A 24,808-nucleotide genomic window follows, 5' to 3' on the forward strand; every position below is an offset into this window, starting at 1 on the left:
CGCGAGGGCTTTTTCGGAGAGCGATTCCCTCGGTGAGGTTTGGTTCCAGGGAGGCCTGTCTTCACTATACAGCGGCTACATCGCCTTCAAATTCACATACTCATTAAGGATGAATCGAGTGTGTGTGTGTGTGTGTGTGTGTGTGTGTGTGTGTGTGTGTGTGTGTGTGTGTGTGTGTGTGTGTGTGTGTGTGTGTGTGTGTGTGTGTGTTGGACCACACACGTCTGCATGAGCACAGCATGGGGCTAATTGTATCAATATGTGGAGCCATCTCTAGAATTAGGGTACTGTTAATACACATGCTACAGTTTGATGAGTCGGAGATGGGATGGCGGACAGATCTGCACCAGGGAGGGGTTTGGGTTTGTGTGTTTGTGTGTGTGTGTGTGTGTGTGTGTGTGTGTGTGGTGTGTGTGTGTGTGTGTGTGTTTATGTACTTCATTGTCTATTCCCAGTCAAAGATTTACCACAGCACAAGGTTCATATTTATGGTGTGAGACTATGGAGCTTGAAATGACTCACTAGAGGCCAAACAATTCTGTTTTTCACAGACAAAACATGCGCAAATATTCAGGCTCCTCTGCCAAGGCTGAATCACAACGACGCCATAATTGGCCAAGTGTACACTTTCCCTGAGTTTCCCATTTCAAATATGTCATGGATGTTTGGGGCATAGGAGGTCCAGGTCTCACATTTGCACAATATTTCTCGATTGTAAATTGTTTGCACGGTTTGGGTTAATCGATGCTATTGACAAACCTAGCTAGTGGGGGGAAGGGGGGGCGATCTGGAGGTCTACCTGGCCACCCATGCCTGCCTTTCATGCACACATGGAAATAGAGGAGTGTGGACAAGGCCTTGCGGAGAGGCTGGCGGAGAGGAGATGAGCTGGCTACACTGTTGACAATAAACCTGACAAGTGTAATCCGTTAGCGTGCAGGTAAACAAGAGCCTCAGCCAGCCGTGCAACCGCATTCGCAGCGCTCAAGTCTTCCTTTGGAGTCACATTAGCGCTGTGCTTTACGCCGGCTCCGCAGTTACATCAAAAGAGCACCAGATTTTAGTGATCGCCACAGACACACATAAGTACACACGTACACACACACACACGCACACACACACACGGAGCACCAGTGACAGCTGTGGAGCTGAGGTTGGAATAAAATCTTCAGCTTTTGTGTCATTATCCAGTCTAGGTTAGTGTGCAACTACAGTCTTATGCTAATATAAGTTTTGTACTTTGTTTCACAGATGTGGCTAATTATGGAAACCATAATATCTTAATTGTGACAGAGAAAACACCGGAACAAACAAAAGCTGTGAACCTATAAAACTGGGTGTCATTTTTTTCATGCCCACTCTAGGAGAGAGAGAGAGAGAGAGAGAGAGAGAGAGAGAGAGAGAGAGAGAGAGACAGACAAAGAGAGACAGACAGAGAGAGAGACAGACAGAGAGAGAGAGAGGAGCCGGAGCCTTACCCTGACGGCCTGGCTGTAGGGCCCGATGTTGGCGGGGGCCCAGTGGGACAGGCTCTGGACGTGCATGGCCTCCCTGGACTGGAAGCAGCCCTCTGCGGGAGGCTGAGTCCAAGCATGGAGGAGGCAGTCCATCTGCAGGAGGTGTCCCGCAGGCAGAGGGGCCTCCACACACACCCTGGCAAGAGGAGAGACAGGAGGGGGAGCAGTGGGATTGAGATAGATGCAGTATCATGGCCAAAAAAACCACATGGTCTACATCAGCGTTTGATGTAATATATACATTAAGGGTTTGTTGCAATATATACATTGTATTACATTGTACATAGTGGGAGTAAATGGGTATAAATATTGTGATTGCATTACCCCAGGAATGACATAACTTTTTTAAGAGTGGTTATGGGAATGTCTGCTGGTCAGGGTTGCTGGGCTGGATTTAAGTGTCAGCAGAGTTGGCTCAGAGGTGTGGGTGCCGGCCACTGCTGAGGGCAGTGTGTAAACACACACGGAGCCGTACCTGGCGGGAGGATTGGAGCCGAAGTGAGACACGTAGACGCTGTTCAGCTCCTTGAAGTCGGCCATGTCTCTGACATAGAGGTGCACTAGGACAATATCCTTCATCTTCCAGCCTCCCCTCTGCAGCTCGTCTATAACACACACACACACACACACAAACACACACACAGTGAGCATGACCTCAGGTTATGTCTCTCACAGCCTTTTCTCTTTGTGAGTATTAATATTTACACATAGACACCCTCTTTTCCTCAAAAGGCCCATTTGCGCTTGCCTGACTATAACTTTGCGCGAGATAACGATTTCTGGAACGACTGATGCTTTGTGACCTGCTCCGTGGCATATCATATCATAGCTGTGTGAAAGCACAGGTCTTCAGGCAAGGCCCGTCTGCCCATAATATTTTCATACCGCATCAAGTTTGTTGTTTTTTCTCCTCCCTTGCTCTCCTCTACTGTGGAACAGAAACAGTGTCTCAGCGCACTTCACACAGCCGGCTCATACAAAGAGGCTGTTCATGAAATATTAACTTGTTTAATATTGTCTCAGAGCCGTGAAGGCTGTTTCGGCAGAGACGATAAACATTAAATATGCTTTTCATCTTTCGCTCCAACTTCTTAAGCAAAAAGAGAGAGAGGGAGAGAGAAAGAGATGCTCTGTTAAAGACGCCACTTAAAAAAAAAAGTTTCTGCAGGCAAAAAAAGGCAAAGCACACAGTATTCAAAAGAGACAGAAAAACGATAGATAAAAAGAGAGGGAGAGAAAGAGAGTAAGAGAGAGAGGAAGAAAGAAGGCATGCATGTGTTTTGAAGACTCAGTTTCGTTCTCCCCCACTTAAATTGAAGAGCCTGTCCCTGGCCCTCTTTTGTGATGGACAGGGCAGAGTGTATGTGTGTGTGTGTGTGTGTGTGTGTGTGTGTGTGTGTGTGTGTGTGTGTGTGTGTGTGTGTGTGCGCGTGTGTTTGTGTGTGCGTGTGTGTCTTTGTGTTTGCAGGGTGTCAGATAGGCCTGCCTTTCGCCTCCACGCTTGAAAAGACTGGGGTTGAATAAAGAGCATCTATCCTCTTGCTCCCTGTCCCACCTCTTCAAGTGCATTTTGCCAGCACACCAAGGAGAAATGAAAATGTCTATGAGAACAAAGGAACAAAGGCTGTGTGTGTGTGTGTGTGTGTGTGTGTGTGTGTGTGTGTGTGTGTGTGTGTGTGTGTGTGTGTGTGTGTGAATGTGTAAGAGAAGTGGACCAGACTGGCAACTTTGCTTCATTTACTGCATGTCCTCTCTCCACTCTCCTGTACCCCTGCCCCTTCCTGATGCTTTGTTTTATTCCTGTCACCACCACCTGCTGAAAGCAAGACGTCCAGCATCGTCTGCTGATCTGGTCAGTGGAGATGCAAGCCTGCGATAACATGGACTATGGAGCCAGGGCTGGATAGAACCACATAAGAGCAAACACAGACAATTTCCTTTTTCACCATCCTTAAATACTTGATGCCTTTTTTGCTTTTTATTTCATTTTTCTTTTTTTTTGGTGGTGGTGGTGGTGGTGGTGGGGGGGGGGGGGGGGGGTTGGGGGTTGTTAGGTGAGTGAGCTCTGATGGGCTGCTGCTGTACCTTGCAGCCTGGTGAAAGCCTGCTTGGTCTGGGCTTGGATTCTGCTGCACTCCTCCTCTTGTTCGCCGTGCGCACCAGAGATGCCAGCCAACCACTGGTAGCCTGCCACACTGCGGGGAGAGCAGGCGAGCATGGGCTCTGGAGAGAGAGAGAGAGAGAGAGAGAGAGAGAGAGAGAGAGAGAGAGAGAGAGAAAGAGAGAGAGAAAGAGAGAGGAAACACAATGCAGACACAGAGAGTCAGAAGAGCACATGGCACCGGCCTTTGTGTGCCAGGGTGTCAGAGACTGAGGGGGTTGGATGGTGGTGGGTGGTATGGGGGAGCAAATTCAATTGAGTGCAGTTGATTAGGGGGAATGGGAATAAGATTCAAAGACTAATGGAAATTCATGGGAGATTTTCAATTTGTGACCTCAATCGTGATTAATTAAGAGAATTTAATTCCTTAATTACCCCGATATCAGCTGGTGTCATTAATTCTAATGGCCGTCATCAATAAAAGACAAATCATGTAAAAGAGATGATGGCATGTAATATCATACCCAGATATCACCACACTCCGACACACACACACACACACACACACACACATACAACTACACATGATCACACACGACACACACATCTCACCATGACCCCGCTGACAACTAAGGTCGCTGTTTGATGTAAATTCTTCCTGGATGGCTTGGGTTTTATCAGCATATTCCGCCTCCTCAGTCATCTTGTCAATGGCGCTTTGGCAAGGACAAGTACCGAGGGGCAGAGGACTCGCTGTGGGGCCCTGAAATCAAGCCCAAACGGGAATAAATCAGCCAAGAAAGATACAGGGAGATGGGGGGCTGGGGGTGGGGGGTGGCGGGCAAAAAAAAAAAAAAAAAAACGATACATGCGGGTGAAAACAAAACTGAGCATAATTAGTTTTCCAATAAGCTGCCATGCATGCCATGTCAGTCTTCTCTGACGTGCCCGGGCCAAAAAATGACTGGGAGGAGGAATGAATATGAAAAAGCAATGCTAACATATTCATGAATCACAGCGAGAGGGGGCATGCTTTTTTTTTTGTTTTTTTTTTGTAGCTTGATACAGTAAATGCAATCGTTCCATCCGTCACTCATTCAGCCACACTGTCTCTTGACGTGTCGAGTGTTTCACACAAGAGCCCGGTGTTTCATCAGTCTTGTTTATTTACATTTTACCCTTCATTTTTAAAATAAAATACAATACCAAAACAAAAATGGAAATGGCTGTCTGTATTTACATGCAGTATTACCTGACAGAAAAGGGCACTAAAAGTATTCACTGTTTGAAAAAAAAAAAATCAGTTTTAGGCTTTTTTTTTTCTTTCTCTTAAATCTCCTGCTGTCAGCTGCATTTGCCCATGTGATAATCAAATTAATTATACTCCAGCCCCAGCCCCCACACAGTAGAGGGACTCCTGCAGAATTAACTCAGGGCAAATGATGCCATTCGCCCCCCTCCAATACACACACACACACACACACACACACACACACACACACACACACACACACACACACACACACACAGGCGCACGCACACCCCCACCCACCAACCCCCTACTCCCATGCTGCTGGTTCATCCAGAGCGGGGTGTCAAGCTGGATTCGTCAGCCTGACGGAGAGCACTTTGGAAGGCTGGGTGAGGGGAGGCTCTCCCCTGGACAGGGCCCTGGAATCTCCCTGCTCTTCCCTGCTGAACTTGAGGGGGGGTGGGAGGGGAAGGGGGAGCAGGATGGGTGGCTGGCTGGTGGTAGCGGTGGAGGGGGTGTTTGTGGGGAGAGAGGAGAGCATGGCTGTAGGGCTGGGTGGCTGGAGGACACGAGAGCTGAGGGTTACTCAGGCTATGTTTTTTTTTCTCTCGCCAATAACTAGCCCCCAACAACTCGCCCCCTCCACCACCACCCACCCCCCATCCTACTCCCAACAAACCAACAACAAACCTCTCTCCCTGAACCCCCCCCGCCTCCAAAGAGTGAAACACACACACACACACACCATCATCCCAGCGGCTGACCCTGCCTGGCTGTGACCCAGAACAGACTCTCCACTCCCGCCGGTCTCACATCAGATCTACAGCGCACAGCTTCTGCATCTCATTTCATTTCATTCACCCCGTCCCCTCCTCCTCTCCTCCTCTCCTCTCCTCCTCTCCATCTCCTCTCCATCTCCCTCGCTCTAATTAACATCTCTCCTTTCAGCCAGCTCTCTCCTCAGGAATGCTGCCAAATACGGAGGCTGTGTTGGTTTGTGTTTATTTGGCTTTGGGGTTCTGTGAGTCTGGCTCGCCGGACACAGATTCTGCACACAGCATGGCTGCTGAGAGCCAAGCTGCCGAGCGGGAAGAGGAATTAGACGTAGTGGGGCCCTTTGATGCTTTTAAGCGCTGTTCGCAGAGCAGTGGAGCGCCTAGATGAGGGAGCGTTTGATGCTTTTAAGTGCTGTTCGCAGAGCAGTGCAGTGCCTAGATGAGGGAGCGTTTGATGCTTTTAAGTGCTGTTCTCAGAGCAGTGGAGTGCCATGGTGGCGGTGGCATGCTCTGCTGCGGATGGGCCTGGTGGGTTTCCTTCTAGAGAGTGAAGCTAAGTGGTGCAGGGACACGGTAATCATGATCCAAGATGAAACTGGCACAAACTGTGGTCATCTAAAAACGTATAAAACACACACGCTCTCACACATACACACACACACATACTTAACCACATAAGCAAACACACAGAGATCACTGCCACACATATCAACACACTTTACTAAAAGAAAAAACAAAACAAGGAAAAAAAAACAGGAAAACAACTACAGACAGTCAGTCAGGCAAACACACTGACTACAACTCCAAGCACTTTCACTGGGGCTCATCACACATGGGGTACTGCAGACTCTGGGGCCAGAATAACCTTTCTCTATCTCCCTCTCTCTCTCTCTCTCTCTCCTCCCTCGCTTCATCTCTCCTCTGTGCCTCTCCCTGGTGACAGCTATCTGGGCGTAGCCGCCCAACACCCCCCACCCCCCCCTCCACTCCACCCCTCCACCTACCTGCACGCGGGGGCACTTTAATTTGAGCCGACATGTTTATTAAGCCCGGGCCTAGTTTGGGGCGGGAGTGAATATTGCAGACGTCAAAGTAGGCCGAGTGCGGTGAGGGGAGATGGCCAAGGGAACAAGGGAAAGACAGAGAAACAGAGAGAGAGAAAGAGAGAGAGAGAGAGAGAGAGAGAGAGAGAGAGAGAGAGAGAAGGATGAGAGAGAAAGAGATGTGGGAGAAAAGCCCCTGTGGAGACGCTGTTTTCCAGAGTGCCTCCAACCCAACCCAACCCTCTCTCTCTCTCTCTCTCTCTCTCCGCCATGTCAGAGCTGCAGAGATGTTCAACAAACTTCTCACGCAGCCAACGGCGCGTCCCCTTCCACTCTCTATCTCTGCTGTTTTCATTGCACTCGTGATTTGTCCCCCTCCCCGCTCCAACCCTCGCATAATGATATAATGACCGAGTTCCAATTTCACGAGGAAAAGCCGTGTCCATCGCTCCAATCAAAAATAAAACAAACACATGGCAATTTTCTCCCCGTTCTGCAAAATCGAACAATCAAAACAACCGAATGAAACTGTCAATAAATAAAATACACATCATTCCACTTGACTGGTTTACAGCGCGACGCAGGCTTCATGTGAAAGCAGAACAGCTTTTTCCCAGGCCTGAATGAACGGCTCATCCTGGGAGAGGAGGAAGAGAAGAACAGAGGGGAAGAGAGAGAAGAGAACAGGGGGATAGAGAAGAGAGGAGAGGGGTGGGGAGGTGGGGAAATGGGAGGAGGCCATAAGAGGACAAGAGAAGAGGATGAGAGAGAAGAGAGGCCAAAGAAAGGCAGAGAAAGGAGAAGAGAAGAGAAAAGAGGAGAAAAGTATAGTGTAAAAGTCGTGAAGAGAGGAGAGAAGGGAAGGGAGGAGAGGGAGGAGTGGAGAGCACAAGAGAGGAGAGAAGAGGAGATGAGGACAGTGGTGTGTCCAGATGAGATGGGAGCGGAGCCGAGCAGACCTGGCCTTTGTCCTCGATGTGCATCTGAGTGAGGCGCAGGTAGCCGACCGGCGCAAAGGCGTCTGCCGAGTGGATCACCGTCTCCATGGCATCACTGCAAATTTGACATTAAAAACCAGTTAAAAACAGATAACAAAACAGAAATATACCCTGAACTACACCCCCAAAACAATGTGAATTCTTATTATCTACATGAAACTACTTAAGCTGCAGTGTGTAACGTCCCTTTTGGCTTCTAGTCCAGGTACCAACTAAAGGAATGAGTTTTAGGAATAGCCTGTTGGCACCAACAGCACAATGAGGCTTTTTTGTATGGGAGATAGTGTGCTTTATGATAACTTACACGACAATCTTTTTCTTGAAGAGAGGGCAATCGGTTGTGAAGGTCTCGTATTCACCCCCTTCCCCACAAATGTGCACTCCATACTTCTGAGAGAGCTGCCAGAAGGGAAGGAATTCATCAATGTTTAACAGCCGTTTCATGAAAGGGACTCCACTTTTCGTCCATTTCCTTTCCGTCATTAAAGACCGTCGGCCCAACAAAAAAAAAGTCTGAATGAAACCGTGGGCCACTTGTTAATGCGGCCGATCCCATATAAATTTTACGGTCTCGGGCCCAGGGGCCTGGGGGGAGCTGGTGCGGGATTGGACCGGAGCCCAACAGTGGGTTCATGTGGGGTGAGGCGAGGAGGTGGTAGTGGCAGAAAGAGAGAGAGAGAGTGTGTGAGAGAAAGAGAGAGAAAGAGTGTGTGAGAAATAGAAAGAGAGAGAGACAGAGATAGGCACTGAGAGAGAAGTGCTCTGACCTGTTTCAGATGAGGTTCCATCTCCGCCAAAGACTTCCCTAAATGCTTCTCAGGGTCCAGGCCTGCCAGACACACACACACACACACACACACACACACACACACACACACACACACACACACACACCAGAGGAGAAGGGCCCCATCAGAGACACAGTGCAGTGATTCATGATGACAGCAAGAGGCAGGCCTGTCTCCCACACACACAGAGACGGCACAACACAGCACACACAAAGAACTTGGCCCGGGACCTTATTTATTTGACTTTGCAAATTGTGTACACAAATCTCTCCGGGTAAGGTTAACAGTTTTCAGTCGTGCTGAAAAGCGAGCCCCTGCCTGGTTCCTTTGTGAACGTAAACTGGGAGAGATCCTGTTTATTTGCCTTTCCCCCCTTAAACGGCACAGGGAAGTGACTCAGGCCCCACAGATGTGCTTCGCACACAGGAGACAGAGGGAAAGAGAGGGGGAGAGAGAGAGAGAGAGAGACAAAGAGGATTGAGAGAGAGGGAGATATAGATAGTGAGAGAGGGGGGGGGGGTAGAAGGAAAGTGAGGGAGAGCAATGTAGGAGGAAAAAAGAAAGAGTGAGGGGAGGATAAGGGAGAGGAGTTGCCCACGAGTGATGATGTCTTCTGCAAACATGTCCGTCCCTGGCCTTGACTGTAATCTCCCCAGACGTCTCTCCCCCGACCCCTGGCTCACGGCGCCTATACCTCTGTGTGCCTTTTCTCAGGGCCAGTCACGAGCCTTAAGTCACTCCAAAGAAAACAAACAGAACAAAAAAAAAAACCATGACGCTGGTTGAGCCCCCACGTGCGAGTGCTCACCACTGCCTGCCAGACGGCCAGTCCCCCCTGCGTGAGGCCGACTCCCACCTGGTTCTGATCCCGCCGCCGCCACTGTGCCACACCGAGCCGCACCGTTCCCACTCCACTTCCCGGTAAACAATTCCATGTCCTCCCTGATAAACAAACAGGAGATGCTGGCTACTTACGCCCCTCAAAACCGCAGCAGGACCAAAGTCAGGGCTTCCCGGCAGACGCGGCAGACGTGGCTGACACGATGACGCGAGGCGTGCTGCAGCAGTGTGCCTTTGCAGAGTCGCGCCGTTTCTCACGGCAACAGCCGGCTGCACCTAAACCAGGTTTTGCTGGGGGAAATGAAATTAAACCCAAACCCTCCTGCCGGCGCGTCTGGACGGTAACGTGAAAGGAAACCGTATGGGGCCGATTCAGTTCGCGTTCAACAGCGCTGCTACAGTGGCACTACATTGTCAAAGTCCACCGCAAAAAAGTTATCGAGAACACGGTAATGCAGACTCTCCTGCTCTTTTTTTTTCTCTTTCACTCTTTCCCTTTCTCCTGCGAAAACCTCAAAGGTCAAGGGCTTAACCGCAGACCCTGGGGAAGGAGGGGGGCTTCAAAAACCCCACGTTTCAAGTGGAGCCAGGCCACGAGCTCCTGCAGGATGGGGGGGGGGGGAGCGCGAGGGCAAGCGGAGGGGAGAGAGAGACGAGGCCGAGGAGGGCCCACGTCTGCCACCCAGGGGAACGCTGCTCTTAATTAGTGTGAGAATATCTAATCTCGACATCTTCTCATCTTAACCCCACGCACAAAAAAGGTAATAAGGAAGATAGGGAGGGAGAGAAAGGAAGAAAGAGAGAGAGAGAGAGAGAGGGGTGGGTGGGGTGGGGAGAGAGTGAAAGAGGTGGGGGGGAGCATTAAAATTCAATCCAATTTAAATATCCCTTTTTAATTAGTCATGCCTTTTAACAAATTTTAATGATTGGCTTCAAATTGCTTGTGAGGATGTCGCCTTTTCCCTCCCCCCTTTTTCTTAACATGTTCATTAACTTTCCCCACTCGTGAATAAAATATGATACAGGACTTGGTATTTACAAGGAGTAAGGAGACACAGGAAATCCACCAGGCCACCCCATTGGTTAATTAAAGCGTGTTAACCTGAGCCTGGCTCCTCAATTCCCTTCTCTTCACCTGAGGGAGCCACACCAACGTCAACAGACGGCAAACACAAACAAATATCTTATGTGGCTGGCGTAGATAGCCAGTGTAACTAGAACAAAGACTGTCTGAGAATGGTGACTAAACAGAAACTCTAGTCTCTGCAACATCCGCCTTACTTGATCTTGCTGACCCATTTTATGCGTCAACATGATTGACATCAGATACTGATCAGATATGCGCTTGCTGCATGTGTTTGTGTCTATTTTCAAGATGAATGTGAAACAATACCTTCCTGGCATGACTGAACACAAGTGATTTATTAGAGCCCTGTGGTTAATTCAGAAGTATGACACTCTTCAGCAAGCACTAACTGGTAATTGAGAAGTCATACAACAAGCATCAAAAACCAGTCAGACCAGGGACAACCACAGGACTCAACAACTTATTAAATAATTTATGTCTAAAGCATGCCTGTAGGTACTGAACAACCGCAGACACAAAGCCAAGACGAGCAAACAGAGTCCCTGTGTTTGGTCCATCGTGGGCAGCCATTTAGCGCTGCTTAACTGACACACAGCACTCCGTTACAGGACCTTCAGGTCCCTCGCGTCCCCTCCACCTGCTTTAGTGGCTGACCTCACTCTCATTACACCGGCTCATTATGCCACATTAAACCCAAATAATCCCACCAGAAGTCGCCGTTTGTCTGCCTCTGAAGACCGCTTCTGAGCACTCTACTCAGACGGTGCTCTGGCCAAAGCAGAAGGAATGGCTCCCCTTTAAAAGGATTTTGTCCAGTATTATCCAATAAAAGAGCAATTAAAGGCAGTGAACTTTCAAAGCGAGGCTATCAGGCACAGCAAGGGGAAATGGATTTTAAGGTCTCCCTGCTCACTTCATTACTTTGCTCAACAGCCTCAAATTAGAGGGCAGTGGGAAAAAAAGTACTTTCTCCTGGAAAGTTTGTGATAACTGAAAGAGATCATCTAAGAGACTAGAGGTTGAAGGTCACAAACAAATATGTGGCAATCACAGTCCTTAATGGGAACAGGTACAAAATTAAATTGTGTCCCACACACAAACACACACACACACACAACAGATACAGGCGACCAGACAAAACATATATAACCAACCAAAACATTACTTTATGAGAGCTACTTAACATCACAACCTTGAACCCTTCAGGTAACTTTCTTACATCATTCTACTTAAAAGATATCCCCGTTTCATTCTTCATGCCTTTGGTGAAACTCAAAACCACCGCTGCTTGTGCAATTGAATCAGCCTAATCACCTTGGCTCCTTATAATCACCAATACCCATGAACACAACATCTCCAAACTACCCCAGATCAAGAGAGTTAGCTCCCAAATTGAAATGAACACTCTTTGGGTCTCTGATGCTGGCTGGAGAAGCAAATTAAAAAGCTGTGAGATGGTAGATAATGCGTTGGTGATTGGAAATACTGGCCGTCCTGAGATTGTCTCCTGATGGGCCTGTGTGGATTGACAACCTAGTTTAATCCCTGCTTTCAAGAGAAGGGGGAAGAAAATTGGATTCATGATGTGTAACATTTTAGCTTCTGAATGCATGAAATGACGTGAGCTAGTTCATCCTTTTGAACAATGCTCTCAAAGACCTTACGAAAAACAATAACCACACACTATCTTTCCCATCTGAGAGAGAGACGGAGAATGAGAGAGAAAGAGAGAAAGAGAGAGAGAGAGAAGGAGAGGGAGGAACAGAAAAAAACACAGATGATAAGATTAGAGTATGTGTGAAATTTGTCCAAGCCCTTATCTGAAATTCTGTGTCTGTGCATAGAATAATAGGGTAAGGCAAATGCAATTCTCACACATCAAGGTGGTAATCTTTTTATCCGACAAATTAAAGGGAAAAACGAGGGCAATTATAACCTCGTCTGATGCTTATCATGCTGTCTTACACAGACTTTATCCTTTCGCTTAAACGAAACAGGGACACAAAAAATCTAATATTACAACCATGTCATTACTACAACAGTAAAGCTGCTTATATTATCTTACATAAAATTTCATCTCCTGATGTAGGAGTAACATTTGACTGCATTAAAGCAGTGCATAAGCTTCACTGTACAGCCATGATATCTGTATTCTTACAAGATGAGGACAAAAAAATAGTGGTGGTGCAAGATCGCAAAAAAATAGTCCTTAGCCTTACTTTGTTTTGTTCTGGAGATGTTCAAGGTTAACCTCACCAGCCCAAGAGCATAGTCTGTCATTTATGGGCACTGGGCTAAAGTTACTCTGGCTGTATCCATCACAATGTTTTATTGCAGGTGGTGCCACAAATGTCAACAGCAAATTACGATACTGCTCCCAGGACTAATTTGGCTACTGCCATTGGAAAAGCAATGAAAGTCTGACTTCCTCTGGAGCAGCTGGCCACTTCCCTTATTACTGAGGTATCATGGGAAAATCTGCTCTGCTGCTAACGATAACATTACCAATCTGCTATTCTTACCACACTTGTACACAATTAAGCCAATTAAACCTTTAGAAAAGCACAGCTTTAACAAGCATGTCAGACATGTATGTATTTGATATGTCTTGAAATGGCTTTTGTCCAGTACCTGCAAATGGGGTGTGTGTTGCAGTCGGAGTTATGGTTATGTCTCCTTGAAATAATTAATTGTAAAGAAGATTTTTAGTATTCAGAGGAAATCACAGAGACTCATAATGGTCAAGTTTTGTCAGTGAAACCTTTCAGCCTCATCGTAGCAATTAGGAGCGGGAGACCAATTAGCGTCCTGACTACAGCAAGGGCGGGCGTCCTCACCTATGCAAATCAATCAGCTTACTAATTGCGTGAATGTTTAATGTGTGCCCGTCTAAACAGCCAATTACCAGGGAAGAGAGCTCATGTTGGAAAACAACAAGGACATTCTCGGACATCGATAAAAGAGCAGACAAAGCTGCGATGAGACCGAGCCCATCTTGGGAGGCCAGGTATTTTTTTTCCAAGAATGATTACAGTACTGGTGTTCTCTTTGTCTTCCTTGATCGAGTAAACCGGCAATGAACTCGGCCCCGCCTCACCAAAAGAAAAACTCCCACCTGGCAGTCAGCCCCTGGCAGTCCAACCCAGCTGTTGTAGCAGGGCTTAGGCACATCAAATAAAAAAGAAAAACAAAGAAGAGGGTGAATTTGTCGTTTTTCAAAGTGGTCGCGACCCGGAGGGGGGCAGGCGATGTGTCTTTATCTCCGTCTGAGGTCTACCTAAGCGACCCTCCCATTCACCTCCACCCCCTTACCCTTCCCACCTCCAACCCCAACCCCAATGCCCCTGTCCCGCCTGCACGTCACCCAATACCTACACCAAATACCTACACCCAATCCCTCTACACCCCCCCCCCCCCCCCCCACACACACACACTTCTCCACTTAAACCTGATCTAATGAAAGCTGCAATTATTCCGCTGGTGGCTTATGGGCTGGCGGCACTTGCAGACTCCTCAGCGCTCTCTCTCTCCCTCTCTCTCTCTCATGTCTAATTACAGCCGCCCCGGGGACAGGTGAGGAGTCAGCGGCGATAAGATCTGAGAGCCCTACCTGTAGCCAGGTAAGAGGAGGAGGTGGTGGGTAAAGGAGGAGGAGGTGGTGGTGGAGGTCTGAAAACACAACAGGCCCAAGGTAGTTTTCCTTTCTAATTATAAGCCTGTGACACGAAGAGAATGTGCTTTTTTGAGAGGGAGCGGGTGTTTTGGTGGGGGTGGGGGTGGGGTGTTGGTAAGGTGAGGCTGCGGTGCCGTCGGCAGGGCACTGTGGTGAGGCCCTGGGGGTGGCGAGGTGAGAGCCTGTCTCGGTGACAAGTGCGAAGGCTCAGGGCGGTGTTTCGGAGAGCGTCGCTACTGCCTTGGGGGTTGGAGGGTAATGTGCATTCCTTGGGAGTCATACAAAGGAGCTTTTTGTTTCCGCGGCAAAAAACACAAACAAGAAAAACGTGGCAATAAAAACATGAAAAGATGCGTCACTGGAATTACTGCTCTGAATTACTGTGGAATTACCTGTTCTGGGCTAAAGACTTCCTGTAAAATGCAAATTGCATGAATGAAAGGATATTCAAAAGCTAGAGTTCACAGTTGTGCTTCATAAAGTCTTCTTATATAAAAGACATCACAAACTTGTCGCATGATAGAATTTCAGTGAGCATTTTTGTGCTATTCATGACAAAAGCTATTTGTGACAAAAATAGTTTGACGGCACGTGGACATTGACTAATATTTTTAATGGGTAAGTACTATTTTAGATTGGGCATAATAATGTATACTATGTATACCACTGAATGTTACAGATCAAATGTCTGCCTGAAACCCTTAATAACTGATTACAATTGAGTCTGACAGCAAGTACTTAAGTGTGCGTAAACAGCAGCTAAATGGAGTGATTTATTGCCACAAGTGGTTGGAGGATAAAAAGAACCATTTGCAGCATAATGATCATTTATCACTTCCAGTGTCAGTGTCAAGTAGACACAAGTAACAATCCGCATATGGAAAACTCACAGAGAAAGACAGGTTTTCTTTCTCTCCTCCTCCACCCTTCCTTTTCTCTCTCCTTCCTCATTCAGCAACCTGATCTGCATCTTCCCTGAGGCCACAGCGCGGGCCGACTAGCACTAGCCAGGTGACAAGACACTAACCTCTCCGCGGCCGCACAGCTCTTTAAGAGCTTAAACGAGATATACTAGATTTTAATCGCCGCTTCACGGCCCATGGCTGTCGAGGTATGTGAGGGACCCTGACGAACAAGACGTGCCCCCTCCCCTGCACGGTGCCGTGGCGACTGCTGGGGTAATTACGGACGCCTTTTTTTTTTTTTCATTAACGCGGGTCGGCAATCAGTCAAGATCTTTCTGCGGCTGCCGGCTTCAGCTCTTATCTTTTGCATACTGTTCAACGCTCGACCGAGCTTTCGCCCTCCAGCCCAAGCCTCAACCATCTCCGCCAGCCGCGTGTTTGATGATTTAGTCTGCGCTATTTTGCTTTTTGTGCACTCTATCTGTCTCTGGTTACACTGAGGCGGCTGAGCAACACCCCCCCCCCCCCAAACACACACACACACACACCCACACAACCCTATTCCTCCCTCCTGTCCCCACTGACCGACCACAACTCTCTGTGTGTGTGTGTGTGTGTGTGTGTGTGCAAGTGTGTGTGTGTGTGTGTGTGTGTGTGTGTGTGTGTGTGTGTGTGTGTGTGTGTGGATGTGAGACTGTGTGTGTCTGTGTGTGTGTGTGTGTGTGTGACTGGTGAACTGCCAATACTGTAGTGTGAGGGGTGGGGGGGGGGGTGTGTTGTGGTGGCAGGGGTGACTGCTCTGCCACAGCCCGCTCACCCACCGACGGCGGCCACTTTGATGAGGAGGGCGTGGATGCCACGCGATATCATCTCGGAGAGCAGCGACTCCTGGTCCCGGCGCCACAGGTAGGCCAGCGGCTGGAGCTGGAGCCGAGCGCACCTGAGACAGGAAAACAAGAGCGAGAGAGAAAGAAAAACAAAGGGCCAGAGACAGAATGATGGAAAGAGAAACACAAACACCATGATAAGAGGAGAGAGGGAAATCAAGAGAGGGAGAGAGGGAGAGAGGGAGGAGAGAAAAAAGGGAGGGCGAAAGAGAGAGCATGAGAATGTGAGACAAGGAGAGGGAGACAGAGATAAAGAGCTCACATCACGCCGCCGCCACCAGCTCAACAACTTCAAAGACAATTGGCACTTTCACTCTCCGGGCAGCGTGCCACGGCCCGGCTCGTATGGCACAGACACTCAGACCGGCTCAAAGGCTCCCAGCTTCACCCACCGAGCAGGGTGGAAATTAAAAGTGTAATTATGAAATCACAGCTAAATCCCCTTCACTGCCACCAACTCCACCACCTACCACACCCCCCCCCCCCCCCCCACCTCCATTGCCTCCACCATCTCGTCATCCAGTCCTGTCACGGAGAGAGACCGCACAGGTAACCTGAGCCCATAACCAGACGCCTCAAAGTGCGAGGGGCCCCCACCGAGACAATGGGTGGCTGACGGGAGGTATTTGTTGACAGGCAAGGAGTCGTGCGGCGCTGTCGGGGTCGGGGTGGTGGTGGTGGTGGTGTTGGAATGTGCTGGAAGATGAGGCCGAGGCCCCTGACTTGATGGCCCGACAACGCAGGCCGGAGGGCGGCTGTCACAGGGAAGAAACTTCTCACCATCGCTAAGACTAAGGCTTTTCGGGTCGCTCCGGCCACCACTGGCACGCCGCAGATTCCCAGCATGCCAAGGGGCTTTCACTGGCGCTCCAGTGCCTGAGTGGCTTGGTACCAATGTGCCATCACAAGCCACTTACGCTACAAGAGTATCAAGTGCATGAGCTTTTGGGCTAGGTGATATGGGTGACTTTGAGGTAGAGCATCAGATGATACAGTACAATACATCCAGCGGCAATGAAAGGTGACCAACCATTCTTTTTATCATCAAAGTATTGTCAAGACGCTGGGGACTCCTTTAGGGACTTGCGGTGGCAATACGGTCAAAACATCGAACAGCTTTGAATAAGTGGTAGAAAATCCAATATGGTGGGTATAAACAAAGGTAGTGGTCTGAAGCCAATTTTTAACAATGAGGTTCTGCCAGTACAAAACATTCTGGAATACTGACAGGGAATATGCTGGTACCTGCTAAAATTTCAGCGAAGATTAAGTTGTTTTTTTTTTCTCTTCCCAGGCCATTTAAGATGTTAAACAACACTACACAAGGAGTTCACGGTCATCTATACATAACACATACAACAAGAGTGCTCCAGCAGCTTTTGGCTTGCATCCCGAAATTAAAGTGCAATTCAATGCCTGGACAGTGGAAACTGACGTGCGCCAATAGAGGTATCGGTTGAGCGCCGAGTGTGTGTGTTCGCGCTGTGAGAGACAGTTGAGATCTACTTACACATTTTCCACTCGAACCCGCTGGTAGTCAGACAGAATGGCCCCGACAGACACCGCTTCCACACTCTCCTTTTCCTGTGAGGGGAAGGGAGCGGAAAGGACACTCAGTAAGGGCCAGGCTCAGTTTCAGAGTGTCTCTATTCTCTGGGAGGCAACTGGACACAGCTCTAACGATAGCGTTAAGTGCCCCCCTACTTCTACTTAATAAAACTTTAGCAAGTTTTGTTCTCTAAACACCAGGTGTGGCCGTAAACACGTACATGTATGCTGGTGCACACATATACACACACACACATACACACACACACACACACACACACACACACACACAAACACACACACACAGTCTCTCAAACACATGCAAACACTCACAGTCTGAGAAAACAGACTCTCCATGCTTTTCCTTCATCAGATAGGCAGTGGGGGATGTTTACATGACGGCGATATCAAGGCCTTCCTGGCCACACACACACACACACACACACACACACACACACACACACACACACACACACACACACACACACACACACACACACACACAGGGCGAGGGGGGAGAGCCCAACACCTCGCCTGGCGTGTGGCGCCGCCACCACCCTAGCCACACACACACACACACACACACACACACAGCCTGGTCCTTATCATCAGAGGCCTCATGTGAACCTCCAACCCAACCAACAAATCAACCCGGCGGAAAAAATGTCCCCGAATCCTGGGGCCGGTCCAGGAAACTCTCCCTGGTTCAGTTCCCGAGACATCGCAAGCACAGACTCATTGTCTCAGACAAATCAATGGTGGTCAAGAGAGAGCTGCAATACTTGCCATTGAAACGCAAGGGTGGTTCGGCGGTACTAATGCCTCGTGGTGACAACGAACCAGGCTGGCACACTGGATCAGTGTCACTGGACCAGATTCAACCATCAACATGCCCAACGAGTTTTTACTCAGGCAGAGCATAGCTTTCCCCAGCCATCACTGAGCTAAAGCTATGAGTTTATGGAGCTACAGATGTCCTGACAAACAATCCTACAAAAAAAACAACAACAAAAAAACGCTCACAACTCCAATTCTCTGCAGGTTATGTACACACACACAAACACACATGCCCTGGACTATTCATTCAACAACATCTTTATTTCACCTTACGAAAATCCATCTTTAGGTCTCACCTATCTGCAACCTGCACAGAACGCATACAAACACATTGAAATAAATAATACACAGACACATTCACAGTCTCCAACACACACTACCCTACCGACACACACACATTCTCCCCCTCCACACACACACACACACACACACACACACGCCTGCAGCTTCATTAGGACATTACATGGGTTGTAATTAGAGCGAGGGGCCAAACTGGCGCAGCGCTGGGCTGCTGAAGTTGCCAGTAAATTACCTTGTAGCCATTATCAATTTCCCAGGCTACTGGTCCTTAAGATAACCTCCCCCACCACACATGCGCGCGCCCCTACACTCCCTGTGGTCCTTCCTGCAATTTTTCTCTGCCTGATAAACATGCTGATTAAAACGGAGCGCCCGTGTAAACCTTTGATACTTTTTTAAATGAAATCCATGCGCCCGCCCCGGGGGCCAGACGCTGCCTGCCGCGCTAACGTGTCAGCTAATCAGATAAAGAATATATATGTGTGTGTGGATGCGCGGATCAGGGATGCCCAGACACAGCAGCCGAGGCGAGACGAGGCGAACCAAGGCGGCAGCCCACGATGCCGATGGAGCCCCCAGGCGACAACAAGCGCGAGACACACACATACACACACGCACACACACACACACACATAGACATACACATAAACACACACACACCCACCCACACACACACATAGACATACACACATACACACACACACACACACGTTGTTCATGGAAGAACAGGGTCAGTTTACGGCATGTATTAAGTATACAGCCTATCTTCATAAAAAAGGACACAGAGTAAACTGCTGTGATATGAAGGGAGCTATTATTAGGCCAAATGTACAGCAGTGTGTAAAGCAAAGATATAGTGTAGGTGCAAACGTAGCACACACACACACACACACACACACACACACACACACACAGACAGACACAGACACAGACACAGACACAGACACGCACACGCACACGCACACGCACACACAAATATATCTTCAGGGCAAGGCACAATCACTGTTGACCAATATCTGCCTTGAATATGCATCCCATCACACAGTGCAGTCAGTAACCTCTATGATTCAAACGGAGTGATACTGATACGATGTTAGTCTGTGGTCACAGTGACAATAACTAAGCTATGCTGCCTCTATATTTGATAGCCAATCAGAATCTTGTGGTGAAGGAACAAAAAGGACTGGGGGGTCGGTGGTCTATTTGCATGGGGTGAGTCATAAAACGCAATATTATTAAGCAACATTTTTCTGAGTGTGTGTGTGCCTGTGTGTGTGTGTGCCTGTGTGTGTGAGTGAGTGTGTGTGTGAGAGAGAGACACAGTCGGACTGTGAGCAGACAGGCACAGCATCATCCAGCAACAATGAGGAGAGCTCAGGCTTTCCCGGGTCCAAGGGTAACCAGAGAAATAATTACACAAGATACGGTTACACTGCAATAACAGGGGCTTGCCGCCCACTCATAACACAGTGTGGGACAGGAGAAACATTCTCACACCCGCATTTTTTTCCATCTCTTTCCCGAATGACTTTGGAGCGCCTAGACCGTTTATAAACACGAGTGCATAAACCTCAGGACCCTCGAAAGGAGGTTATTTTTGGATGCGCCTTTGTTTTTGTCCCCATTATTGTCATCGCCCGGGAGACCGATCGGAATGAAGGAGCCTGACATTACTTTCTTATGGGTCTCTATTTTTCTGCACAGAGCAGTAGCCACTTGGATTTCACAAATACTAGACATAGTTTCTCATCCTTTGTGGGAAAGGCAGGAGGAATAATTGTTGCAGCAGAGGGGGTGAGAGGGGTTGGGATGGGAGTGGGGGAAGGTGGGGGGGGGGGGGGGGGTACAGAATGCATAAATCAGGAGAAATGGATATTGCAGGGGTGTTCCATGTATTCATGACACTATGAAAACATAAACTTTGATTTCATGCTGCTTCAGATATTTATCCACATTTTTTATTGCTGGGGTAATGGCTAAAAGAAGAGACGCAGCCGACCGTGAACACACACACACACACACACACACACACACACACACACACACACTGCAGCGAGCGCCTGGGCAGGAGCTCAGCGAGAGCCGTTCAACTGATTTGTGTGGAAGGAATATAAGGGCATAGGTAAACTTAATGATGCAAAACTATAACCACCCGATTTATCAATCATCTCAACAATTCATTTTCCGTCTAATTCCAGTAGAAAGTCAAAGGGCCTATTATCACTGAAAACTTCCACACTCAAGCACCACCTCTATGTGTGCGAGGCTCTTGCCCAAACACGCAGCTAATACCTTAGGCGGTCAATACAAATCTCTTCTAGGGAATAATTACCGCAAACAAGCGCAGGTTATCAAATTTGCTCTAAATGGGTGAATCATGTCTTGTCCCCCATGCGCCTCCCTAACTGAAGCAGCTCCAGGCTAGAACTCCTGTATGTGTGTGTGTGCGTGTGTGTGTGTGTGTGTGTGTGGGGGGGGGGGGGGGGGGGGTGTGCTCGTAACAAAAGATGCAGACGACTCCCTCCATCTCTCTTTCTCTCTCCCATCCCGGCCTAATTTCTTCGGCACTAAGCGGAGAAGACATCAATGAAAAAGCACAGGGCCCTAAAGCGGTGGCCGCTCTCAGACCTACAGGGCTGTCAGTGAGCGTACTTAGCCCCTTACAGTCATTAACGTCTTCGGCTAATTGTGAAATTCATTAAATCAAAAGATCGCCCCTCCACTACCCCACCCACGACTCCCACCCTTGTCCAATGTCGTTCGTGAAAATGGATGTACTTCTCAGGGTGATGAAGCCGTAACTGGCGAGGTGATTAAAGTGGCGAGACAGGCGCCAAAGAAAAAGGAAAAAAGGAGGACAAAGGGAAAAAAAAGAAACAATTGTTTGATTTTAATTTCAAGGCGCCTCTCTACTTTGTTACTGTGTCTGAAACTACACACTATTGGCACTTGAAAATAGATAAAGAGCTGATAAATGTTTGGTGTGGAAAAGGGGGGGGGAAGACAATTTTAGAGATGACAAGAGGATGTCAAGACTTAAGGGTTTTATTAAAATTTGCTCACATCTCATCAAGTCTGTGATGGATATAATGCCCTTCTTAGAAACGCTAAACATTCAACCATTTCTTGACACTGCAGAAATTGTTTAATCTAAATTTCAGATGTTGGATATTTTGATATTATTTAAGTTTGAAAGTACTTTTTCTGCAAATTACGAGCACTCATCTTTTCATGTCTGACACAAAGGTGTTAGACATCTTTGACACCTGAGGACTTAACATTGAATTCTTGTGCTTATATGTGTTAAGTGCAGCCTTTTTGAAGCTGTCCCTCATCGTGGTATGTGTTTTCCATGTGAGAGTGTGTGGGCTATAGTGTGTGGGCGTGTGTGTGTGTGTCTTTAATGGTCTTGCCCCCCGCACATAGCATGACTAGGCAGGAAAGTGGCGGAGAGAAATTAATTAAAGTGCCTTGAATGACAGTTTGCTCAAGGGCACACAAGACCATCACGCGCCATGGCATGTCCTCGTTGTCATAGTGCCCCCCCCAATCCTTCTCTCTCTCTCTCTCACTTACACACACCCCACGCTCTCCGGGATCCATAAGTGAGTGACTGGACACGACATGGTTTTAATGGGCCCGTCCATTATATCAACTCCCTCTCTCCCCTCCCGTTGTAATGGGATTGTTCTTTGGCCCGCCAGTACGGCGGGCACACACAGGGGTCTCTGTCGCGGAGACGTGCGGCGGCAGCACGGGGGCGCCGACAATTTGTGTTTAATAAAATCTCCAAACACTCCCAGGGCACTTGTGTCGCAAGCCGGCATTCAGACACCTCGGCACGCCTCGCGACGCAACGAGGCCAGCGCCTTCCGCCCTCAACGAGCGCCTTCGATATTTGTTTTCGCGACGTCTTCATTATTTTTCTCTCGCTTAGCGGATGCCATTTGGTTCCCTAGGTGACCCTTCGCCAGCCATACCTAGTCGATGCTGACAGGCAGACACCAGGAGATGACGCCCACTTTTCCAAAGGGGAACAGTTCTGGATCTTCATTCCATGCAGAATGATCCTAAAATGGTCCCTCTTTAATAAATATAACCATAATGACGTCCAAATCCTCGCAGGGTAACAGAGTACATTCTGAATCAATGGGAGAGAAAGATGACTTAAGTCTGATGAGCAGAAAGCTACAGTGCTACACTGTCAGACTGCCATATAATGTATAAATAGTGTGTAGTGGTTCAGCTGAGCAGCTAGCTGACCTGATTGGAGACACCTTCATTCTCCTCTCTCTTCTGTGGAAAGGACAGTCCGTGAGTCGCCGCACATCACTCCTCCACAGCGAGAAAAGAAAATAGGAGATAACAAGTGTCTCTCAGAGGACAACATATCTCATATGTTACGTTCAAAAAGCGCCTTTGCTTCTGCCAAGACAGCGCTATTCAGAGGAGCTGAGGTGGCCTGACACTCACTGTCGACTGTGAGAGGCACGTCATTGAGTTATGAAAGACCACAAAGCAGCACTTTGGCTACAGACAAGATGACACAGCACTTTGAAGGGTTCAGGCTCAGGGTTGGATTTAGAAGAAGTAGGAGCACAATTCACTGCCTCACCTTTTTGAACAGTCGAGCTGTGTTGACCCTTTTTTTCCCTGTCTTCTTCTTCTTTCTGTTTTCTTTTTTTTTTCGCAATGAAACCATTCCTGTGCATTCGTGTGGACTCTTATGGCCCGCAGTGCACACACAGGCATCGCTGTGATTCATTTACACTGACAGAGCTGTTTTCGCAGATAGACCCGCGCATAAATATGCCACGCCGCACAGCTGGAAAACGTAGAAATTCATCAGGGTTTAAAAAGTGGAGGAGGAAGGGGGGGGGGAGATTAACGTTTCACGAGTTTCCTCTTAAATATATACGGTTACGTAAACAGAACGCCAGACGTCAGGCGGGCTACGGCAGTCTTGAGCCGAGCCAAGCCAAGCACAAAGCACTGGTTTCACTGAGTATTTGAAAGGGAGGAGGGGGGGGGAGTTTCTTTTCCTTAAAGGTTTTCCATATCAACATGTACGGAAAAGTCAAAGCTGAAATTTTAGCTGGGAAGCCGCACAGAACCAATCCATTTCCATCGCGCTGACAATTCTGCATTAAGAGATTACTTCAGTGTGACTTAATTTATGGCAGGGGTGGGGAGAAGAGTGGTGTGTACTCCGAGGTCAGAACCGAGCTTTGTCATGAGACGGTGTGACGGCATCTGAAGAAAAGCCACTCGGTGTCAACTACCTGTCTCGCTTTGACAGTCTGCAAACTCCCCCATCGCGGAGGAGAACATTATCAACTGACGCCTTGATGAGGCTTTGCTCCCCCATGTGCACTGAGTCAACGCTTGGCTGAGACTGGCCGATGGAGCCAAGGAGCCCTGAGACAGTCCAGATGGAGTCATCTGCCTCTCTTTCACCCTCTGCCACAACACAATTCCAAGTATGGTCCAAAAAAGCCTTTTCTCTTTCAGACTCTGAGACAGACAGACAGAGGGACAGAGAGGGGAAGAGAAAGAGAAAGAGAGAGAGAGAGAGAGAGAGAGTGAGTAAGAGAACTTAAACCATTTAAACATTAAAAAAAGTATCATGACTTTACTGTCAACACTTCTTCTTCACACCTCAGACATCTCCATTCTTGCCCCCAACTCTCTCCCTATTTCGCTAGAAGAGACGGCAAAAAACCCACACAGGTTCGACACGCTGTCCAGACTCCAGACAGTGTTGTTCTTATTTTGGTTAAGACTATACCAGCAGGAGGGACAAGAGCCTAGCTGCAGCTCCACCCCCACTTCCCCTCTCAAACACCTCTTTTCCAAAACAAGGCATAAAAAGTTGTCTTCATTTCTTTTTTTTTTTCCTCGGACTCGGACGAGTACGGGGTGGCGGCGGTAGTGCTAGTAGCAGTGTCCTTCAGCCTTCCCCCTGCTGCACAGAGGCAGGAGTGGCTGGAACACACAGTCAGACTCTCAAGAGGCCTGAGCGGCCCTGATGACAGGCCCCTATAAAAAAGGTGAATGACTTCTTGGCGGAGAGGGAGGCACGCTGCAGGGACACTGAGCACTTCGAGACGGGCGAAGACTCACTCCAGGCTTTCTGCTGGACTCCATAAAATGGGCTGTTGTTGTTGGATCGGCTCCATTTTTAAAAGTGCTTTCATTGTTGACCTCACTCTCCCTCCCACTCTTTCTTGTTCGGTGTTTGCACAGACTCCCCAAA

The 24,808-nt window shown here is 48.3% G+C and overlaps 1 protein-coding gene across 2 annotated transcripts in view; it reads right to left on the reverse strand.

Moving 5' to 3' along the window:
- dph6 (diphthamine biosynthesis 6) overlaps positions 1-24,808 on the reverse strand; it is a 57,846-nt gene that overhangs the window by 25,496 nt on the left and 7,542 nt on the right. Inside the window, exons 4-12 of one of the 2 annotated variants that reach the window (XM_042072984.1) lie at positions 17,378-17,451; positions 15,802-15,920; positions 8,455-8,516; positions 7,992-8,086; positions 7,649-7,742; positions 4,231-4,381; positions 3,603-3,740; positions 1,993-2,122; positions 1,479-1,653 (exon numbers count right to left, since the gene is read on the reverse strand). In XM_042072984.1, the coding sequence (XP_041928918.1) occupies positions 1,479-1,653; positions 1,993-2,122; positions 3,603-3,740; positions 4,231-4,381; positions 7,649-7,742; positions 7,992-8,086; positions 8,455-8,516; positions 15,802-15,920; positions 17,378-17,451 (1,038 nt within the window). Of the gene's footprint in view, positions 1-1,478; positions 1,654-1,992; positions 2,123-2,676; positions 3,417-3,602; positions 3,741-4,230; positions 4,382-7,648; positions 7,743-7,991; positions 8,087-8,454; positions 8,517-15,801; positions 15,921-17,377; positions 17,452-24,808 lie in introns of those variants that run through there. The other variant, XM_042072985.1, reaches the window with a different exon arrangement.

Source organism: Alosa sapidissima, chromosome 19 (assembly GCF_018492685.1).
Source record: "Alosa sapidissima isolate fAloSap1 chromosome 19, fAloSap1.pri, whole genome shotgun sequence".
Classification (NCBI taxonomy): Eukaryota; Metazoa; Chordata; class Actinopteri; order Clupeiformes; family Clupeidae; genus Alosa; species Alosa sapidissima.